General features: G+C 43.2%; 1 protein-coding gene across 1 annotated transcript in view; it reads right to left on the bottom strand.

The window, feature by feature from the left end:
- Positions 1–2,390: 2,390 nt before the first annotated feature.
- Positions 2,391–23,808, bottom strand: part of TSPAN7 (tetraspanin 7) — an 88,130-nt gene continuing 66,712 nt past the window's right edge. Inside the window, exons 2-8 of the mRNA XM_042867772.1 lie at positions 20,305–20,493; positions 18,047–18,121; positions 15,967–16,062; positions 14,649–14,804; positions 10,269–10,352; positions 3,709–3,781; positions 2,391–3,442 (exon numbers count right to left, since the gene is read on the bottom strand). Of these exons, the coding sequence (XP_042723706.1) occupies positions 3,713–3,781; positions 10,269–10,352; positions 14,649–14,804; positions 15,967–16,062; positions 18,047–18,121; positions 20,305–20,493 (669 nt within the window). The 3' untranslated portion in view covers positions 2,391–3,442; positions 3,709–3,712. The remainder of the gene's footprint in view (positions 3,443–3,708; positions 3,782–10,268; positions 10,353–14,648; positions 14,805–15,966; positions 16,063–18,046; positions 18,122–20,304; positions 20,494–23,808) is intronic.

The following is a 23,808-nucleotide window of genomic DNA, read 5'->3' as shown; positions in this document are numbered from 1 at the left end:
TTACTCGCTTTTAATTACAATTAACTATCAGCCTGAAGACACCGAATAATCAACAAAAGGATTAACCGGTTCTTTTGATATGTAATAAAGTACAAACACAATGATGAAAGTAAATCCCACATAAGCACAACAAGCCCATGGGAACAAACAGCTCTCACAAAGCCTCAGGCCATGCCATGGATTTAAGCTGGCCGTGAACATCACTGCATGTGCACCACAGGCTTTTTGCAGTCTTGCAGTCCCTACAGCACGTTGAAATGCTTCCCATTTTTAAAACCATTTTGACTGAAAAAATAGAGGGATACATTTTTGCTTTTTTCTCCAGCTCCAGAATTTCTCCTACAGGGCAACAATCATTTCTTGTACCGTGTTTTCTGTTTCTCTCATGCAGACAGAGCACACAAAGCATGGCTTCCTACCCTGCCAGACAGCCTATTGGGAACAATTTCTCCTCAGAAAGAGCAGGGAGGCAGTGGCACAGGCTGCCCATTGAGGTGGTGGAGTCACTGTCCCTGGAGGTGATCGAGAACCATGTGGATGTGGCACTGAGGGACATGGGCAGTGGGCATGGTGTGATGGGCTGCTGTTGAACTAGATGGTCATAGTCTTTTTCCAATCTTACTGATTGCATGATTCTATGATAAACCCAGATCAGGAGTGTTGTTAGTAAATCAATTTGCTCGTCATCACTGACTTTTTATCCAGGCAGATGGTGATAGGACAAGGCTAAATGTCTTTAAACTAAAAGAGGGGAGACTTAGGTCAGATGTTGGGCAGAATTTTTTTCCCCAGAGGCAGTGAGGCGCTGGCACAGCTGTCCAGAGAAGCTGTGGTGCCCCATCCCTGGTGCTCAAGGCCAGGTTGGATGGGGCCCTGGGCAGCCTGATCAGGCCCAGGTCCCGTGACACGCGGTTCCTTCACAGTGATGCTCATCGATACAAACCTTTTCAGCTCACACTGGTAACTTTCTCTGCTACTGCTTCATCCCTGCCAGTGCCGTGTTGTGCTCTCAGGGGAGAAGTAATTTGGCTCTAGCACCTGGCTCTGTGTGTGTGTGTATTTTCAGAAGAACATGTGATCCTCACTGACACCAGGATTGGCAGTGATGCTGGGACCTGCTCCTGGTTGTTATTCCTGGAGGACACCTACCTGGAGGTTAACAGGGGAGAAAAACATGTGTAGCTCATGGGTGAGATCTTCCCAATGTGGACAACTGCAGTAAGAGGTGTTGCTCTAGCATCCTATGGCCCAAGCAATTGCTCAAGCCACTAGTGTTTTTTCATCTGAGGGCATGGACTGCAGGTGCAAGCGCTAAGCCTGAATCCACAGGGCTCATAAGTGACTTCAGTGCCACTTGACAGTGCTTAGTGTTTGTGGGAGAAAACAAATGCAAGGCAAATAAATCAAGCAACAACAACAAGCAAGGGCTAATGAGAGAGCAGAACAAAAGCTCGGTCTCCACTCTACCCCATGCAGTCAATGTTTTGAGTTAGATTTGAATCTCAAGGACAGCTTGATTGCTGGGAAAGATGGGGAGAGAGAAGGGAGATGGAAAAATTGCTTTTGTGAGCGCTTCATTTGATCGAAGGGAGTTATTTGGTTTGTAGGAGAAAAGGAATAGAAATGCTTCTATGAGATAAGCAGGATTTGGTGTGCAACAGCTCTCAGCCCGAGCTGTTCAGATCTTGAAAGTTCAGCTCCTCTTCAGCTCTGGGTGAGCCCACAGCTTTCACATCAGGCACATCAGTGCGTCTGTTTGAGGCAGGGAAGCGCATTTCCGCAGGATACGTACCATGACATTCTCTGCCTCCTATACCTGCATGGTGGTGAGGGAACAGCTCAGGCACAAAGGACTGGAAGTCAGGGCATCCCCAGCCACCAGAGGCTCCTGCAACAGAGCACACTGCGGGCTCCCCAACACGCAGTGCTCCTCTCACACAGATGTACTCAGCCTTTGCGCATCCGATGAGAAAGAGATAAAGGCTCTTCCACGAATGCAGCAGAGATGGCTGTGATCCCCCCCTCCCCGCCGTCCCTTTTCCCCCACCCACACGCTCACCAAAATCAAAGAGAAACGTGGTGCAAAGGACGGGATAATTAAACGCTGCAGATTGTATCAGTCACAAGAAGAGAATTTGCAAAGCAGAGGGAATGTATTTGTCACATGGCGAAACCAGCTGTGGAAGGCTTTTCTCGGAGCTTTGAAACAATTCCAGCTCTTCTTTTTTTTTTTTTCCCAGGGTAATAACATTTTTCTGTCAAAAACAAGTTGGTTGTTAAAATATGCATAAAGGCATGTCACTCCAAGCTGTGCACTCGTGTTTCATTTTCACTTCCCCCCTCAAAAGAGTTTTGTTATGACTAAAGAACAAAAAGGAAGCAGCAAGAAATCTGTAATGGTTCCATTTATTAATACATATATCACAAATACTCACAATATCAATGCATTCTCGTTGGCATGCTAGACAGAGGCATTATTAAAAAAGTCCTATTGTTTTTTTAAAAAGGTTTTAAATTTTTGCTTTCCCCCAGAAATATTCCATATGCCTGTTGGTGGTGGTGTCTGTGAGTTTTTTGTTGTTTCTATTTTGATTTGATTCAACGATGTACTTGGTGGCTGCAACCTCAATGCAAAAAGAAGAAAGAAAAAGAAAGAAGAGGAAAAAAGTCCGAAGGCCGCGGTACAGCACGGTTCAATTAGTTCATAGCTATCTAAGAAAAATAAAGGGAGCAAAATTACTGCCTTCACAGTAAGCGACAACACAGCTTCATAACAGTATTACACAGGATCAGGTTCAGAGGCAAAATGCACTAGACGAAGCCTACTGGGATACGCACTGGGCATACAACACTGAGTAAGAATCAAAGATGTCGAAGAACACCAGGAGGAACGGTTCCCTTCAAGCACAACATTTTAACATCGTTTTCAAGTATCTTTATGTTATGTTACCGATTCCTTTGTTTGTGGGGAACGGGAGCAGGGAAAGGGTGAAAACCTTAGTAAAGCATAAACAAACCGAGAAATTAAGATAAACCCAAAAGAATACATAGTTCATATACCGGTTTATATGAATGTGTGCAACACTTATTAACCATGGCGAAAGGCTAATCGTGCCCTCCGGTCACTACATGCACAGCCTGATCGATGCTGTTAATGAATTACCTGTGTTAACTTACAATGCAACTACAGCGTGACCAAGAGCGCGCCGTCCTGGCCCGGGGGTCGGCTCTGGGCGCACGGCGGTGCTTCACAGGATGGTACACTACGCATGGGACAGGTCGGGAGGGTGGGGGGCGAGTGTGCGCGCGCACGTGCTTGCTTGTGGGGGTGTGCGTGCGTGCGTGCGAGAGACAGTGTGTGCTATAACATTCGTGTCAGTCTTCCTTGAACGCTGCAGTTCCTGATCTCGGGACAGGCGCTGGGCTTCACGCTTCTGAAAGACTGGATGAAGGGACAAAAGACAAGAGGTGGGTCGGTTTGGGTGCCGGCAGCAGCTATTGTGCACTCTCTGTTCAAGAAGGAAGCTGAAGCGGCAAGACAGTCAATCGTACATCCTCCCTCCCCCCTCCTTCTCTGCCCCCCTTTCTTTTTCAGCCAGACAGAACGCTGGAATGAAAAACACAAAGCAAGAAATCACATGGGAAGACTAAAATCTTGATTGTTATGTCACTTGTCCACTACCTTTAACAGAAGAAGGAAAGGCTCACCTTGTTACACCATCTCGTACTGGTTAGCAGTAATAAACCGGGACAGGCAGCACGCCAGCAGCATCCCAATCAACTGTTTCAAACAAGAACGGAAGTAGTTAGGTTGAGTGAATGCAGAGCAAAGGAGAGGCTGTGGTAAGCAGAGACTTCACCTTCTGGTGCTATCGCCCACAACAGAACTTATCCCCTGTCCTCTGATTGGAGAAATAGTATTAAAATTTCTTGTCCTTCCTCATGGGATCTTCCTCTTGATCAGGGCTCTTTTCAGTGGTGAGTGGAGACAGGACAAGGGGAAACGGCTGGAAACTGCAGCATAGGAAGTTCCGCACAAATGTGTGCAAGAACTTCTTTACAGTGAGGTGACGGAGCACTGGAACAGGCTGCCCAGGGAGGTGGTGGAGTCTCCTTCTCTGGAGATGTTCAAGACCTGCCTGGATGCCTACCTGTGCGACCTGCTGTAGGGAACCTGCTTTGGCAGGGGGGTTGGACTCGATGATCTCTGGAGGTCCCTTCCAACCCTTACGATTCTGTGATTCTGTGATTATCAGAGCCTCTTTGTTTGATAGCACATATTTTGCTACTTTTCCATCCCGCTGCCACTGCCAGCCCAGCACAGGCAGGATACCTGATGGGCTGCTGCCTGGCTGCATTTCACTCATCCACTCCACTCAGTTTCTGACCCCCCCCGGGCATTTATGCTTTCTTTACAAATGATGCAGCACTCGATAAATGAACACTATAAATCTGGAAATTAAGGAAAAAAAAACCCAACAAGCCTTTCATTATTCCCCTGGATATAACTCAGATTATTGAAAACAGATCCCTCGTCTCCACCCTTCAATAAACTCTCAGTCATTTTAACGTTTTGCCTATTGCAATTTGTTAGCGTTTCTTCCATATGCTAACAGCGTTAATGCGCTATACATAATTCAGCCTCATTTTTCTCATTTGGACTGGTCAATTAATTAACTCATGAGCATATCCAGATTGTCACAGTTCATCACCAGCCACAGGGCGAGGCGAGGGGGCTGCCTCTGTGGGAGTATCAGCCTCTCCTTGACCTTGCTCCAACCAGCTGCAGTGGCTCTTGCTAATGCTTGGGGCGTCCCAGCTGCTCCAGCTCCCAGCTAGCTTTTTTGGGACTGGCTTGTGCTCAAGAAGGCAGACTCTGCTGCAGGAGTCTTGCACAGCTGAGTGACTCAACACATGTCGCAGCTGAGCTGGCATAAGCCCAGAGTGAGGCCAAGCTGTGGTACCACCCATCCAGATAAACTGCTTTATGCCCCTAAGACCTCATATCTCTGGTCAAGCCAAACTTCACCAGCTGGAAATTTGCTGCTATCACTCTCTCTCCTATTTCAGAGACTGCCCGATTTCCAGCCAGCACAACCACCCCAGGAGCAGCATGGCACAAGTGGTGGGTGTCAGATCACATCCCGCCATGACTATGCCAGGCACCTCCAAAGGGCATGGAGTCATCAGCCTGAATCTCTACCAGCTCCATCCAACACGCAAACACCAATTTCGGCACCAAGTAACAAGGATGATACGGCCTTGGTTATAACTGGTCTTGGGTCACAGGTTCCTGAACAGCCTCCAATACAAATCTCAGCTACTAGGTTTTGGGGGCTATATTTTCACAGATGCTGAGAGAGATGTGGGTGCCAAAAACCCTCCACAGCTTTGAAAATCTCACTTGATAGTAAGAAGACATTTTAGCCACGTTGTTGCCTTTTCTGCTTCATGTCTTTAGACAGATGCTCCTGCAGAAAACTTGGTAGCTAGAGTGCTCAAGGCTTGCCTGTGACCAGTGACGCCAACAATTTGTTGTTGTTGCACACAGTGTGACACAGAGTGTCCCTTTTGGTGACGGACCTTGGTGTCATTTACACTCAAAAGATTTGGGGAAGGCCAGAGAAGGTCTGGCTGTCCTCCAAAGGACTGCAGTATGATAGGCACGGTGGTCAGACTGACAGAAAATTCAGCTGGAAACCAGTAATACTAAGCTGCTGGTAGATCCTACACCTACTCTTCGCAACATTATCCAGCAACTGACCCAGAGGTGGTTTTGTTGTACTCGATCCCATGTTTGCAGTCTGAAAAGCTTGCTGCAGAAGACCTCCCCCAGCTAACCTCAATCACTGATTCTTCTCTTTCATGCAGGCTGCAACTCTCTAGTATGTAGCTGGCAAAGATTCACAGCACTTGCAAGCTCATGATCATGTTTTGGTGTAAGGAAGTGACTTGTAAGATGACAGGTTACGCATGAATGCACAAATGTCTTTCTGATCTCTGGTCTGCTCTTTAACTCTTGGCCCTGATTATTTATGCTGGTTTATGCACTAAAGTGGTTACAGTACCATAATATTCAACTTCTGTATTTCAAAACAATAGTGTGCATATCAAGCTATTGCATACACTGATTTCATAAGGCACTCTGAGCTATTGCTAGGACACAGCAGAGCTGTAAGAAATATCTTAGAATTACTTTGAACACATAAAAGTGTGTATTTTACAAGGTGTCTTCTTTCTCACTTTTTCCTCCTCTCTCTTCTAAGATGAGCTTTGACTCCTGAAATACTAAATGAAAATCAGAGGGTTCACTCTGATACCTCTGGTCTTGCCACAGGAAACTTGAAAACGTGGACAAATTCTTTGGGGTAGAGCAATGGAAAACCAACACCCCTTAGGCATATCTTCTTTACAACCATCCTATTGGCCAAAGTTCATTCTAGGAAGCACAATGCAGTACATACATTTTTCATTTCTCCATGGTATGTAGGACTAATCTTAGACATACGTTAGATGTGATCACTGAAATCTATCCACAACAACTTCCTAGCAATCTTATCTCTTTTCACACACACAAAGACTGTCTTTCACAGGAATTAACAGTGAAAGCTGTCCTGCAGGGCATATTTATATCTCATTATACTGAAGAGAAACTGAAGTGTAATTTGAATTTCTTCTTTATTTTGGTTCTCGGTATTTTCACCATTTCTCATTCACTGGAGCCACACTGACGTCTACAAATACATATACGTTGAAGTAATGGTGAATTCAACTGGGTAACTGGGTACTGGGTAACCTAAAATGACTTCTTTTATCTGTCAGGAATAATAGTGTATGTAGTTCAATGATTTACCTTGCCATATTCTCAATCTGCAGAGTTTCAAGCAACCAGGGTCCCTACCTCTGTTTTAGAAGACATGATGTTTTCCATGCCATCGTACCCAAGTCAGCCTCCTGTGCACTGATACATCCTTGGCACAGGTCATATCTCCACACTTGATTCACAGCAGTTGGTCTTCAGAAGCAGCAGACTTAGTCCTATGTCAGATTTCAAGTCATACATTGGATCCCGATGCAGGTCCAGCTCCCCAGCCCTTGCAAAAGGGGCAATACTGCTCTCTGGGGGCTGTGCCAGGACCAAGCCAAGTATCAGCTTCCATGTATTAGGCAGGAGTTGAATTAGATGAGGTGGATGATGCCTGTGCTAGAACTGTGTCCACAATCAGTAGAGATACCCATATGTGAGAGGGCAGATGGGTTCTGCACTGCACAGAGGGACTGAAGCCACATGAGAACTCGTTTACAGATGGGAGCTATATATACATGCTCAGTGTCTGATTTCGAGCATATGGACAGCACCTGGATTCCAATCCTTCAGTAGAGAAGGGAAGAATGTGGCCCCAGCAGCACACTGACAGTTTCCTACTCAGTGACCCTAAAGCAAACGCAGTCCATAACCCCTGTGACAAACCCTCTCTCTTTCACCCTGCGCTGTAGTTTTCTCTAGGAAAAAGCTCTTCATCATCTATCTTGCTTGCATTCTTTTATTCTCTGTAGGGCAGAACAGAGCAATCATTTTGCTGCTCTGAAGAGCACCTGCTAACCTGAAATTATTCCAGCTGGGAGTAAGCTTTCGCATCTGATTGTGAAAACAATCAAATGGTGTTTTATTATTATTATTTCAAAGCCAAGAAGCAGTGCCTGCTTCTGAGCATGCAGACAATGTCAGCAACACAGCAGATTTTTTTTAAACTCTGACTCTGACTGGGAGATCCGTGCCAAGCCTGCAAGATGTGTAATGCTGTTACATCAGCTTTCCCTGTTTTGGAGAATCAGCACATTCTTCATGTTAGTCAACCTCACCAGCTAACAAATCATCTGAAGGAAAGGCCCCTGGAGCATGCTTTGCTGTAGAAGAGCTACACGATCTAATTTCTCTTTTATTTAGATTAAAACTATTCTCAGTAGGAAGAGCGAAACCCCGCCTACAGCTGGAACACTGCCTGGCATCACTGCCAGCCAGGGTTAACCTGAAAGCAATTTGTAAACACCATTCCTAATCGGGTCCAGCAAAATGGGTTAGTCAGTAAATGACAACTGTCCGCCTTCTATCCTTCACACACCAGGAGAGCATTTTTCTCCCCTGTAGCACCTCTCTTCTCCTTTTCACACATTCACAAACACCCTGAGCAGACCTTTCGCACCCTGGGATATCTCCTCAGCGTGCCAGAGCTTGTGTTTAGGGAAGGCAGTGACATCCCAGCTGGTAGCAAGGCTCACATTGCCATTAGGCAGGGCGACCTGCCAACACCACATCCAGACACACTTTGGGTTTCACTTGGAGACACAGCAGCAAAGAGCACTCCCTGCTGTGCTGCCTGCAGCGCTGGGGCTCATATTCCCTTAGGCCAAAAGCCTCCTTGGTTTTGGAGACCAAGCACTATATACGTTGCCTGCCCTTGCTGCAGCACTGCCTTCCCATGTCACATTCACAGACAACGGATGACCCAGACTAAGCATCTCGACACATCCCAGAATACTAACAATTCCAGCCCAACTCTTCCTACAATCTCTCTCTCAGCTGCAAGCAACTTTCGGACAAGAAAAGATGTTTATTTGTCTATCCTATGTATGGTAGACTGATTAAAGTGTTTCACATGACATCAGTCCTGATTGAGGAACTCGCCCCAGCAGCATATGAATTACTCAAAAAGTTCTACTTATTCCATTTTTTTTGGAGAATTTGAGATGGACTTGGCAAACCAAGTTTTATACTCATATAAAACAGGATGTAAGGCAAAGTGTGGGGCCTCTCATGCCTAACACTACGCCTTCAAAGCAAGAAGGAATCAGGTTTCCAGATATGCCCAATGTAGAGCCAGCAAGAGGTCTGAGCCCACACATTTTCAAGGTTACCTAGAGCTGTGCATATGTTGACCAAGAGGACACGGTGGTCTTTTTCTACAGGGTTTGGGAACACTAACTCTGAAGAACCACAGTAACTGCTGAGCAAATTAAGCCCCAGAGAGCTCTGACTAAAGCACCGTGCAGCCAAGCGCAGGATGACCATATGGGGCAGCAAGGGCAAGAGAGCAACTACATCCCCTGCATTAATTCACTTGCCCATCACCTGTAGCAGCAGTGGAAAATCACTTATTTTAGTGCAGCACAGTGTAAATTTACATCTTGCAAACTGAATTCATGAGTTTTAAGAAGTCAAATAATGTGTCGCAGCAGTTCATTTTTTTCATGCACTGGATAAACCTGAATCATTCAACAGATACACTTCCAGCGTTGCCTCAGGAAACAGATCGTTAATGCCGTGTAAATGAAGAAAGTAGAAGTTGCACAACAATTTTTGAATATGGCACTTGCAGTCATACCACATAATATCCACGACAGAAGGCAGCCTGCCTCTCCTAAGTAACTGGCTTGGACATCACATACATTGTCACACAGTTTACTGCAACATTCTGAAAGCAGTTTCTCACTGCTGGTATATCCACCCCTCTCAATCTTGCCCATCTCCAAGAAAGTCCTTGCCATCACACACAAAACGATGAGCATAAAGGAGCATAGGACTTGCTGAAAGATGTAGGTGTTTTCCTGCCACTTCTTGATTAAATGACAAGCCTTTCAGTTTCCCCAGCTCATGGCTAGGAAAAGGCAGTTTGGATACTAGGGACAAGTAAAAACTTCTTTAGCTCTCCTCTTATCCTTCATATACCAAATATATATTTTGGTGCAGGCAAGGAGCTGGTTTAATAACCTGGTTTTGGCAGATTTCTGTTCCAAGAGTTCGCAGCTACAAGGAAAAAAAAATCAATCACCAAACCCAGCGTCTCTTCCAGGCTCTTTCTCCCCTTCTCCAGGCTGGGGAGGCCTGAAATGCCTTATTTGTATTCTTCACTCCTTTAAAAAACAGTAAGAGTGCTTAGAAGATAGAAGCTTATCCAAACAATGGACAAGCTATTTGTCTTCTTTGCTGTTTATGCTCCATTTAAGCCAATGTTTTATTGGGTTAACCTCTATTTGACCCAGTGAAGGGACAAGTTGTTTTCCTTGAGCTAGTCATTAGCTCTACCGTAACTGATATTCCCAAGGAGAAACTTCATTTAAGTTGAAAAAAAGAAAATCAATGAACAGATGACCTCAGGACTAATGAGCATGCTGAGTTCAGTCCCTTACATAATCCCTCCTTCCTTGAAGTCAGGATAAAGAGAGAGAGGGGGGAAAAAAGTGGGGGAAGGAAGCATTCATGCACTTACCTGTGAGAATGCAATTCCAAAAGCAACTCCAGCTATAATTCCCATATTTGTCTCCATAAAACTGGTCACCAAATCGTAACAGCCCTGGAAAACAAACATCATCATTCCTTGTACAGATCTTCCCTGGCACGCATGCATGCATACACACACACCTCATTTCAGATGTTCTTGGGTTAGATGATATTTTTTGCTGCTGTTTCCAACAAAGGCGCCTTTTCATTTAATAGGATTTCTGAATGAATGATGGAACAAAATGATGTGACAAAAATGGCTCTTTTTACCAAAAAACTGCATTGGAATATTTTTGAAAGCTAAATGTTACGCTGCACTCATTTTTATAGGTCTTATTAAAAGAACTGCAGTTTGCATTGATTGAATAAACATCAATATAGCTTTGATCTGAAACCATAGCAGTAACAACATATAGTAATATTATAATACAATATAGGTGTCAAAGATGAGTACACAAAGTTGATCTCCTAATATTCCAGATGTTTAATACAAGCATGCTTCATGTGTCAAGTGAGGCATTCTACTTGCCATCATCTGTCAGAGAGACCAGGGCATGACATGGAGCAGCATCCAACTCTAAACCATCTAATGAAGTCATCAAACATTTGTATGAAGCTTCCTTGTCTGTTTGCTCTAGGACATACAATAATCTGTCCAGCTCCCCAAATCTGATTTTATATCTCTGGCTCAAACCCTGACTGCACCAGCTGACCTGCTCCCTCATACCTCTCAGTTCACAGCACATACCAGAAAATTCATACATGTAGCTGCCCTTCTCTGGGACAGGCTATTTTGAGATGTCCCCATCATTACACTGACTTTATGTGAGTTTCTCCACTTGCCTACTGTTCCTTAAAACAAACAAAGAAACAAAAAACTTTGAAATTAGTTTCCCTAGTCTGTGGTCCCTAAAGGAATCTTTTTTTCTTTCATTACTAAACCACCTGCCCACACAATACAGAGCCATCTCTCAGCCCTTCTGCCACCATTACCCAAAAGATCAACAGCACTCTCAGCATAAAGTCAGTCCCAAGGCATTGCATTTAATGTTAGAACTTTATCCACTTTATCAGAAGATGGAAATGACAGAAATAAGTGTGAGTTCCCTTTCCCAGTTTGGCCTCCAGTCCTGCTGGATATGCATCTCTGCCATTTGCCCTCTATCCACACACACACCACTTTTGCAAACACTCAAGGAACTCTCCCTGTTATTTCAGAGGTGTCAAAAATGAGTAAACAAAGCTGAACTCCTAATATTCCAGATGTTTAATACAAACATGCTTCAGGTGTCAAGTGAGGCATTCTGCTTGCCTTCATCTGTCAAAGAGACCAGGCAAGATATGGAGCAGCATCCAACTCTATACCGGTTGAAAGAAATAACAGCTAGAAGGAAAGGACAGTGTCATCTGTTGCAGACAGGCCATTCATGGCCTAAAAGGTATCATTTCTCTAACCTCTTCTGTAATATCAGAAGACATTTTGTTTAATCCTGGGAGTAATGAAGTGGTAAACCTAATAACCACTACTAACCAAGGACCAGCACAGCCATTATTCAGTTGTGAAATGTTTACGCATACAGATTAATTATGTCTTACAACACTGTACAGTATGTTAAATTCAAGTTTGTATATTTAGCATATCAAGCAACTATAGCTCTGTGTGTGTTCTACATATTATGAAACAAGATTAGATTTCTCAACCAGATCTTTCATGTTCTCCTAGCTTGCCTGAAATCTCTTCTGTTCAACAACCTTTGAGAGATGCAACACCTAACAGCAATGGTAATTCGAAGGCATCAGAAGATCTCCTTAAAAACACATGCAAGAGAGATAGGTGTCATCACTCTCCCCATCTGAAGACTGTTTTTCCAAATCACAATATTCTGTTTCCTGAAGTGCATTGCATAAGTACAACTAATTGCTCAGTTCTTACAGTGCATGTGAGGAAGAGTGCAAGAAGCACTCAAGAGATGCATATGCAATACAAATGCATGTGAAGCTGTGTGCATGCATCTGGATGCTGATTCGGAGGACATAAGTTACAATCTAGCAAGTATTCTTGACAACATCCATCTTTTCCTTTATTAAGATTTTAGAGAGAAATAGTTCCTGAGATTTGTTGGTAAGAAACTCTTTAGATTAAGAGCACTACAAGTTAATCTTAATTACAGCTTTTAAAACTAGGTGTCAGTCCCACCTTAGATGAAGAAACTGGCAGACTAAATGATATACCTAAAGTCACTAAGCAAGTCAGTGGCAGTGTTGGCAAAGAAAATCTGAGAGTGTTTTCTTCTAGTCCTTCAGTTTGATCTTTAGTTAATCCTCTTGGATAGCTTATCATTATTTCTCATAAACTACTAGTAACTTGATTAGCTCATCGAATAGAGCTTGTTCTACTGATCATTTTGCAGGATCCACCAAAAATCTGTATTTCAAATATACTTTTTCATAGGAACAGTAACAAGGATCTTCTGCAGTGAGGAGAACATGCATTTTCATTTTTCTTCAAAACACACAAAGCAAAGTGCCAGAGGGAATGGCTTTTGATTCTTATCTGAAGTGAAACCAGGAGGCCACACAACCTTTTCTCACAATTTCCTTCTTATTTTTTGTGCCCCTTTCACATCTCACCTTGTTCGAGCATTAAGGACAACTCCAAGATCTGACAGATGCTAAGTAGAAATCTTTACAACTTCTGAATACAAATGTCTACCTCAGAAAATTGGACACAGTTTTTCAGAAGTCACAGGACTTTCCAGCTGAGGAATCAACAGTTCTATTGGGTGACCTGGGCATTAGACAGAAGACACAAGCTGAGGAGTAAGCGTGGCTAGAAGTGACTCACTAGCACTGGACTAACACAAGTTCATTCATCAGCTGCTCCTTACAAAATCTGTGGGTGGCCTTTGCCAAGAGAACTCACAAATGGACAGAAAGTCCTCAGTGCAACACTACACTTGGCAGTGAAAACGAAATGGCACCTGCACAGTTATGCAGCCTGGAAAGGGTCAAAGCATGTGGCCGTCCCAAATAGGACCCCCTGTTAGAGGAAAGGACACCTTCCGAGCATGCATACACACCAGAATGCTTTCCTGATCCACCTTTATCCTGCCTCTCACCATTTTTCCACTTTGATGAAAACAGAAAGTTACTACAAGTTCACAAAGTGAAAATGAATGGCCTTGATCATCCTTTATATTCTATATATATATATATATATATATCTTATGCAACCCAGCAGCATTACTTTGCTGGCGACTACTGTGAGTTTCATAACAGATGGATGTCGCTACTGCTCCAAGTACATCTGCAACAAGTGGCTCTCACTAAACTATTACAGAAAATAAACTGTTCAGAAGAGAAAAAGTCATTGGGAAATAATCCTCTTCTATCCCTTTGTTAATATATGCTAGAAAATGTTGTCCACTTGACTGCTTTTCAAAGAAAGATGTTGCAGGCTTGCTCAGCCACCATTCCAACTTTTTGATCCACAGTGACTGAAGTGAAAAAGACAGAAACAAAAACCAGAAAGGCATGTCTGTATTTTCTCCATTTTCCCTATTTTCTTCTTTTCCCCTTCTTTTGTGTATTCAGCTCTGAAAACAAAAATAGCAAAGAAAATAATCCTTAAGTCAAAGTGAGGTACGCCACAACTTAGCTTGGTAAATAGGCTACAAACACTTCATTTTATCAATAAACTGTCTGTTGCCTCTTGCAAATTTTGCATAGAAAGAATTGATGATGCAGCAGTACTTCAGGGTAAAACTTGAGTTGTATCTCTCCAGTGCTGCGTCTGCTATATGTGCTGCATTGTTTGCCCTTTACTCTCCCCTTCCCTGTGTCTTTATTTCCCAGTTATTCCTTTCCTCCCTGTTTTCCTAACCTGATTTCCTACTCCTGTTCTGCTTTCCCATAGTTATGCCATATGACTGATATTTCTACTGGAACACAAGCAGGAATAAAACCTATCCTTCCCTCCACCTCACTACAGAAAAGCACAGCATTCAGCAGCAGAGTGCAGAGAAGCAGTGACAGACCCGGCTCTTAACGGCAAACACGTGCTGCATGCACTCTTGGCGTGGTCAGCATTGCTTCTGTGTGCAGTGCAGTACTCGAATCAGTGTTACAAGGAAGGGGAACAAATTTCCTTCTTATCAGAAATGTCACTGCAACCAGACATTTGAAAAAGGTCAGATTAAGGAATTTGAAAGCAAGAGTGAGGCAAAGCCCCTCGTTACCATCACTCCACCCCAATACACATTCTTATCAACACCCACGTGAAATGAAATGCCATTACAAGTAGCCATATGCTCCACTGACATACTAGATACTTTCATAACATTTTCCACTGGCACAACATTTCTAGTACCTTCTGGTTTACTTTAGTGGCAGCCACGGTCATATTGCGCAGATCCTGAGTATTGCAGTCACTGGAGTTCATGCAACAGCTTGTAGGGATGCCATGTTTGAAGAAGTAAGGGCTGGTGCTCCAGTTGGTATAGCTCTGAATGCCACAGCAGCTCAGCTGTGGGAAAAAAGAGGTAGGTTTAACAAACAAACAAACAAACAAACAATGACAAATTGGATACTGAAATCTTACTTCAAAATTTCTTGAAAACCATCTCCCACTTTCCTCAGTTTTATACTTACTTAATTTCTGCTGCTGAACAAGAATAATCAGAGCCTTATACCCTTTTTACATCCCACCCATAAGTACCTATCAGTAGCTACATCTGCTTTCTTTTTTGGAAAAAATACACTCAGTTTCTTCTGTTAATTCATTGCTCTCCTCTGCCAGCCATTCATTGTGCTTTGTGAACAAAACAGCTGCAGTTGATGAATGATGCAGGATACTAGATAATAAAAAAAAAATCTGATCCAGCTCAGATCTACAATGTTTTATAATCCTAATGACAGATTCCCTGAAGAGTAAGGGCTGCCCAGTGACCACCACTCTTAAAGAAAAAACTGTCTCCTAAATGTAGTTCAGGATCTGGGGTCAAACAGTACAGGTCTCATCTTTATTGGGCAGTTTGTACTGAGCTCATTACAATTTAGCAATCTTGTACAAGCATGTTGGATGCAATACTTTTTATTTTGATTTTTGTCACTCTCTAATTTGGGCTCACATCAGTTTATTTGAATCAATTGTAAAAAGTTTCCATCCCACTGGTATATGTTTTCTAACATCAGCCAGGCACAAGATTAGAAGTAATTGCAATCAATTTGACAAAACAACAGCATTAAGAGTACACCAGTATGGTGCTGTTGCAATATTGTTTTTGAAATATTGACATTTAGTATTTCCTGATGCCTTAGGCATGGCATCCAGCAAATCTCCTAAACAAAATAGGGCATGCTTTGTGAGGCAACTATTCTACAACTGGTAGACGCTCAGGGCAAAACCTAGTTTCACTGGTGCATATGGTAAAGTTCCCATTAACTTTGCCAGAGCAGCATGTCATCTCAAGCATACACAAGCCTAATTTCATATAGTAAAAAACCAGACACACAAACAGGCAGGGCTATAGTCAGAAAAGCGAAGCAAGACCAAACCTTAAAGGCTGAATTTTGCTTGCAAAATACAGCTCGCAGATTGAGACGTTGGCACTTCATGTTCTGTGATTGAATGTGAAAGTATGCTTTGTCTCTCTTTATTCATTTTTAATATCCAATTTCAGACTTACACTTTCTTGTACATTATCCACTGCATGGCTCCGCTCATCATTCTTGTTGTAATTCTGGATTGCTTCAGTGTATGTCCTAAGGAAGGTATCCTTGATCTAAGAAGGCGAGGAAGAAAAAACCACCACCAGTGAAAAATGAAAGGCGTAACATCTGAGCACTAATTGCAGGAAACAAACACATTTTTAAACCAAAAAAGGCAAACTGAGGTAGCCCTTCAAACTCTTTTTAAAGAATGCTTTCAGAGATGGCGGAGGTCCTTCTTTACTGCCAGGAGTCTACTGATGGTATTTTCCAAGTGGGGTATATTCAAGGAACACTACCCCAGCAAACTGCTTTAATTTTAAAAACAGAATACTGACGGTTTGGGTGTTAATGTAAAAAAGTTTTGGGGATGTCTGGGGCTTGTATGTACTGGTTCAGTTGAACCACGGCTCTCTAGGAGCAAAAGCGGACAGCAAAAGGATGGCTCCACAAATTACAGTTCAAAGCAGATGCTTCAGGATCACAGATCCTTGGCATACTACCCAGCTAAGGTTTTAATCTTTTTTTTCCCCCCAGATCAAGAGAAAATCATTGGTTTCAAGGATTTTCTTTCCTTTTCTAGCTAACCAGCAACCAAGGAACGTGCAAAAATGTGACCACTGAAAGCAGACAAGAACTGTTAGTGGTTAAATAGGGAAGTCCCTTATGAAACACTAGGAAGATGTGGAGAGGAAGCAGGTGGATGTACCACCATTGGCTGCAGGCACCCCGGGAAGTCAAGCCTGCCAGGTGTCTAAAAGGGGGTGATAAAAGGACTTAACCTATGAGAAGGATATCTTTTGTTGCTTTTTTCCCCAAATGCTTTGCTTCAGCACTGAGTTTTAAAGAGGTTGCGTGAATCTCTTTGCTCAGGGGTATGTGATGAGAGCTGGAGTTTCTTGACACAGCATGTAGCAGTGACTATGATGCCACAGTCCCAGGACATGGCCCATGCAGGGGGGCTACAGGCCACAGTCTACTGCCCCCGGACAGAAGAAGATACGAAGCCATCATTCTTACTTAGCACATCCTAAGGAACTAGGAGGGCACCAAGTACCTGGAGAACATCTCTAGCACACATGGTGAAATTGAGATCCCTCAGGGCAAAAGTCAGGTACATCACTGCAAAAGGTGCTTCCAGCGGGGCGGTAAAGGGGACAGGTAGGAGATGATTTGGTCAACCCACGCTGTGGTGACCTTCACAAGAAACTGCCTCTGCCAAGGAGGAGCAGCAGTGTCACACACCAAGGCTGCCAAGGCCAGATAAAATGGCAACCTTGAGCAGATGCACAGGACTTTCAAGATCAAATTAAAAGCCACCCACCACTTGTAAGGAACCAGATGAATCCATACTAAGGAAATTCTCATGTCAAAAGAGGAGACTAAAAAAACTAATAACAAAGAGAGGAGACTATGAAGGTCTCTGGGGTTTTGTTCTGGTTCAGCATTAATTGCATATAGATTCATGGACTTAAAACCAGAGATAGACCTGATTACAGTGGATGAAGCAGAAGTGCTACTACAAATCATGGCTTTTTAAAGCTTCTTCCTGTCCCAGTTTCCTATCTCATGCTACTTCTAATCTCTCCCTATTCTCAGTATAGAAATACTACCCTATTCCACCTCTTCCCTAAAAAAAAAAAAAAAATTATGAAACACCAAACATGCTCTGATGCAAAAGTACTCTGTGCCTTATATAAACAAGTGCTTGCCTGGCTGAAGAAGCTGTGTTTAAGAAAAGTATTTAATCTGTTTTGCCGTTTTCAGCATACGCAAAAGAGTAAAGAAGATCTTACGTGATGGACACACAAAAACCGATAGCTCCAGAGTAAATACCAGACAGCTGAGGCTGAGAGCTCTGGCTAAATCCCTTCATTTGGAATCGCATCATTTTTAAGAGCTGTACACGTTATTGTTGAACATCAGCCACATCCCTGGAGATGCATACGGAGCTGCTGAACTCAGCCACCTACAAATTGTCCATGCTCCAGAGCACTTCCCAGCAGCTCGTGACCAGGAAGGCACTGCCACATGCAACCTCAGCACATTTCCACCTACCTCGTGGCGAAACACAAACCCTGAAATGCCAGCCACTAGCTCAGCCAGGAACACCAGGGACAAGAACATGGCGTACTGAAAAGAAAGGAGGCATGAGAAGTCAGAGTGTGACAGGCTTTTCTTTCAGCACAAATACTGTTCATCACAGAGTTTAATCTACAATTTCTGCTCTTGATACCATTTAAAGATGTTAACAAAGTTTATTTGAAGGCAATACATAGGCTACTGCACGAATATGCAGTATGTATTTATGCAACTCACAAATTACATGCACTTTCCAATTACTAGCTCTTCTGACCTTTCTGTTCCCGTATTTCTCAGCGTTTTCATATAAATTAAAACACACATTCCAGAGATGGATCACAAGTCACTAGGGTTTTGATCTTGCAGTAGGGAATACAAACAGTCCCTTTTTGTTTGTATGGCCCTCTGATAAAGTAAATAAGCTTCTCCAGATGTTTTGGCTCACGTTTATCCATCTCTTGCTGCTAGATTGGGATTTCTAGCCTGACTCCTGAAGTTTCTCAAAAGAATGAACTGACTGACTTCACTGGAAACATTCTCATGGGAATACCAGACAGATGCCCCTAACATTTTGCTGAGCCAAAGCCCATGTTTGAATTTGAGCAGCATTTGGATTCAGAGCTAAATAAACCTTGAGAACAGTAGCTTTCAGTATAGCTCCTCTCACAAACTATGAAAAATACATGCAGGCCAAAAATATTCAAAAAAAAAAGCGAAGAAATAAATGCAAAGTGAGGTGGTAAAACGTGAAGTTGGGTCTTAATCTTCTTGTGGGAAAATGACTTTTTGCAACATGTTCTAAATACTCAACAGTTACTCTAAAAAGGAAACAAATTAAATTCAGTCCTAAAAGGATTTGATGGAAAGAAGGAAATTTAATTTTAATTGAAGGTTGCTGGAGAAGGGACGACAAAAGTAGAGACAGAACAAGAAAAATCACTCTCCACAACTAATGCTTCTGTCACATCACTGTCTGTTTTCAGGCAAAGAAATAAGGTTTTGAAGTGCATGTTCATGTGCACAATGAAAATAGAATGATCTGCCTGGAACAGCACCGTGCCACGCTAAGTTAGAGGACATACCTTTAAACAAGTTACATGACTTATGGAGCAATCAGCAGAGCCTGATTTCCTATGGACTTTTATCTTCTTTCACTCTTTATTTCTTTCACATCTGGACTGCAATAACTGACAAGCCTATACACACACCCTGACAACACATCACCAGCCAGAAACAGTAGTACACCTTCAACAGCATCAGGTATAGGTGCACATACCCACTGTCAGTCTGCAGCTCATGCTTATGCCCCACTGTGCCACCACCTTAGCAAATTAACTCCCTTTACAATGCTCTTTTTAAGGGGAGAATCAGCTCATCTTCTTAGGAAATTGGCCTCAAAATACTTTGGCAGCAGATGAGTTTACTGTCAAGCGCTTTTCTATCATGTCAGTGTTTCACAAGTGGTATTTCTACCCAACAAATGACTACATATGTACATATGTAAGATTTTGCTCCTGAATATTCCTAAAATACACAGTCCATGATACAGATTTGTTTAACTACTAGTAACTTTGCATTTTAAAGTGAACTGGAAAACTCAGAGAAACTTATAGTGAGAGAGGTTAAACTGGACTGAGCGATGACTGCTGTACCTCTGCTTTGAGTAGCTGCGTTCCACAGTGCTTTTTGGAAAAACATACAGTACAGAGCTTTGTTTTCTGGGGTTGACATATTTTATTCGAGTGAATGTTAGGAAAAAAAAGCAAGGCTGGCATGCATTTAGAAAGTATCAAATATTTTTCTGTAGATTTCACACCAGAGCATTAAAAAGACCCCCTTAATCTATATTTCAAATGCATTTCACATTTATGGTGCTGTGAACATTTTTAAGACTGTAAATACACCTGTCTGGCTCACATAAATACAGAACGGCCATAGAATTGGTCACGGAATAATTCATCAGTGGCACTTTACCCTTGCTCTCAGCCACACACAAGCCTGTATGCTGTGCAGTAGCAAAATTCATTCATACTCAATCAACAACTAGCTTTGGCAGGTATTTTTTTTCACTTCTTTATCCAAAAGAAACATGTGTTGAACATTAAGATCCATAAAATCTAGATTCTGTGCCTAAAAAAACATGTTAACATCTGGTGAAGCTTGGGGTAGGAGCAAGAAATCATAATGTATTGACAAAACCCTTTTTCTGCACTTTGGCACTTCAACACACTTACCAGTTTCAGCATCCATGGGCTGCCACGACAAGTGGCAAAGCAACCGAAAAGCCCGAAGACAATGATTGTGGTACCCGTCCCAATGAGCACATAGGGGGCATTGGTGGAGTTCTCCGCAATGAGAGAGATGTACGTGCCTAGAGTGAGCTTGCCCCAGACGCCGACTGCAAGAAGGATAACGCCTGTGATCTGCAAAGCAAGAGGAGAAAGCCGTCAGGAGCTATCAGTGAAGACATCCAAATTCAGTACACAGTGATCGGTGCTGTTCCGTTGGTAGGAGACCTCAGGACTTTTACTAACTTCAAAGGGACGGACAGAAAAAGGGATGGATGATTTCCAGTATCTGCAGATGTTATATTAAGGCCACAAACAGAGGACATCTAGGGCTAATCACTGCAAGGCTGATGATTGCCAAGGGAGAATAGAGAGCTTGCTGGTAGCCCCACTCTGGATAGGAACAGGCTCTCTGTTCTACAGCATGCCAAGAAAGGTGCTCAAATCCATCTATCTTACCAAAAGCCAGCAACTGCCCATACTTGAGCTTTGCCACAAAAACTGAACAACCACCAAATTTGCTTCTACAAATCCTGCCCTTTTTCAGAGAACCACAGAATGGTATGGATTGGAAGGGACCTCAAAGCTCACCCAGTACTAACTCCCCAGCCACAGGCAGGGATGCCACTCACTAGAGCAGGCTACCCAGGGCCCCATTCAACCTGGCCTTGTTACAGCTCAAGCACCTAGCTCTAGAAACACAGCATCCCTTATAGTGTGTGGCTCTGGAAGCTGAGCTTTTCCCACTCCCCCTGCTCAGCAAGTGAGACCCAAGCGGAGCAGAATCTTCCCCCTAAGTGTGGGTTCCTGGGAACAGCCAGCCTCTTACCTGAGGTGTGAATTAGATATTCACACCCTGGAAACCCAGTGGTAATGTATTGCTAACAAGAATATATATATACATATATATATTTAAATTAAGTTAAAAGCATTAAGGCAATCCCCAGTGGAGCTCCCTGGACAGTGGTAGGGATGGAGATAACGGAGGGAGTTGGGGCATAGAGCAGAAGGAAGTGCCACTGCTATCCTTGAGGTCAAAGAGTAGCTTAAAGTGAAACCAAAGGATTGGAGGGCAGGCAGAGAAAATCAAATTAACATACACTTCTTTTCATAACACAGAGAAAATAATCTTATCTGGTAATTTTAACTCTTTTTAGCTCTTTGTATTCCTCTCCAGCTCACCTCTGAGTTGTAGGAAAAGAAATGTCCCTGTCTGGCTCCCTGCCCAGAGCACAGCAGGGTGCAGCACTGCTGGAGAAACCCACCAATTCCTGCTGTTTCCCTAAACATCCCTTAGCCCCCGACCTGCCAAAGCAGGTGCTGGTATTTCTGCCACACCTCTAGACTAGCAAAGACTTCGGCTCTCTTGCCCACAGGAGAGTAAGAGTAGATCCAACTCCTGTTCATCTCTCAGTGCAGCATCATAAAAAGCTCTCAGTCCTTACTCAGCCAGGAAGTGAGCTGCAAGGGATTCTGAAATCCAAAGAGCAAAACTTGGTTTCTTGCCTCTGGTTGGACAAAGGGCTGGTTTCTGTGCCTGAGCTGAGCTGCCGAAAGTTTTACCATAACCCCTAGGGAGCAGTAAAAGTGGCCTTTGCTGCCAAAACAAACAAGCGGCTTCACACTGGAAAGAGAACTCTGGTCTTACAATAAAAAGCATTTATGCTCCACTATTTGAAACAATTATAACCCTTTACTGCGCATTTTAAGAGTCTGGTTTCCCTGTATCTCAAGGGTTCCTCTCCAGTTTATGACATGGAAAGACTTGGGGAAGAAACAGCGAAGTCTGTTGGTGGTTCATCCCCATTTTGTTTCTTAATAGAGTGCTGGTGAAAAGAAATCTTGCAGCTGGTGGTGAGGGCTAAAATCACAGCAAATCTATCACTGTGCAGAGAGATGGGAAGTTTCCATAGAGAAGGACTGCAGATGCCCCTCAGGCTGCACTCATAAAGAGGGAAAAACAGAAGATTTCCCTGCAGATCTTTTAATGGCCTTTATTTAACGGAACATGAGTGGCAGACTAATGCCCACTTCCACCCAAAGGCAAACTTCATTTCCTTATTTTTGAGATATACTTTTCATCTCAACCTCTCTGTTCCATCACATAATCTATGTACCGGCTGCCTCTTTGGTTTTCAGGTCTGCTTTCTTTAAAGGCAGTGGGGACGCTCACAATGAAAGGTCTGAAAGTAAACTTAAAGTACCTCTTGCAGTGCACAGCCTCTCCCTCATTTCCCTCATCTTCCCCACTCCCTTTCCTTCCATTCACACTTTTCAATGGAAGAGGCATAAGGTTTAATGCGCTTCCATCAAAGCACAGTGAAACAGGTAACGCCATCTGCTTCATGAGGATCTTGAGCAGTTACGGTATCTGAAGCATTTTGAAATCCAGGTGAAAGATGGCAGCTTCCTTCTGTCACTTGAAAGCTACCAAGGGCCACCTATCCTCAGCAAATCTGAAACACCAGTGGTGAATGGCTATTCAGATTTCAGACTTCTCTGCTCTTCAAGGAAAAAAACATTACACCTTGGAATGCTCTGTTAGATTTTAGTCACTAGATCTCAGAATGTTGAGAGGGTGCTCAGAGCTGTCCTTACTCTTCCCAAGGCTCTGCTCATTATGAAATCAGACCTTCTATAGAAATATATGCTAGAAAACATTGGATTTCATTGGGGAAAAATGTTATGTTTTCATTTGGAATACTGAGCCTTTCTCATGTATGTTTGTGCATGTACATATTTCTTTCTTTGAAAAGACATCAGCAAATCACCAAGATAAATGGCAGCACATACATGCATATGATTATCATGTCATCCCCTGGAGATACTTCAGCTCTCCTAGCAGACACAGGAGAGTTGCTAAAAGCCTTTTAGAGCCTGCATGAGCCACGGATCACAGTCCACAGCTACATTACAAATAAGCATCTGCAAAAGCTGGCACAGATAGGGCAGGAGAGCAGCAGCGAAATTTGGCCTTCCTTACTAGGAATTAAGATTTGTCCTGGAAATGGCACGGTGTCTCTGCTAATACAAAGCCATGTTGTCTCAAAGTACAACCAGACCTGAGCTCTACAGCAGGCACAGAAGACACTGCAGAGCCCCAGACCAGCAATCTGGAGCGGCACATTCAAACAAGCACTGGAAAGAAAACAAACAAACAAACAAACCAAACCAAAACGAAAAAGATTTGCCTCTAAAAAGAGCCAATAGGGAAGATCTTGCCCAAACATTAGGAACTGTGAGAGAAAGGTCAGCAGCTGTCCTTTGGTAGACTGGGACTCCCATGGCCTAAGGGAGGCATGAAGGGCCCAAGCTGCGTCACTAGGCCTCAGCTTTTACTTATGTGGCCCTGGTTGTGACATGGTGACAAGGTTTAAACCATAGAATCATTAAGGTTAGAAAAGATCTCTAAATCATCTAATCCAACCATAAACCCATCACCACCATGCC

Source organism: Lagopus leucura, unplaced genomic scaffold (assembly GCF_019238085.1).
Source record: "Lagopus leucura isolate 7727_CA_CO unplaced genomic scaffold, USGS_WTPT01 Super-Scaffold_100001, whole genome shotgun sequence".
NCBI lineage: Eukaryota > Metazoa > Chordata > Aves > Galliformes > Phasianidae > Lagopus > Lagopus leucura.
This window is presented reverse-complemented; position numbering and strand designations above follow the sequence as displayed.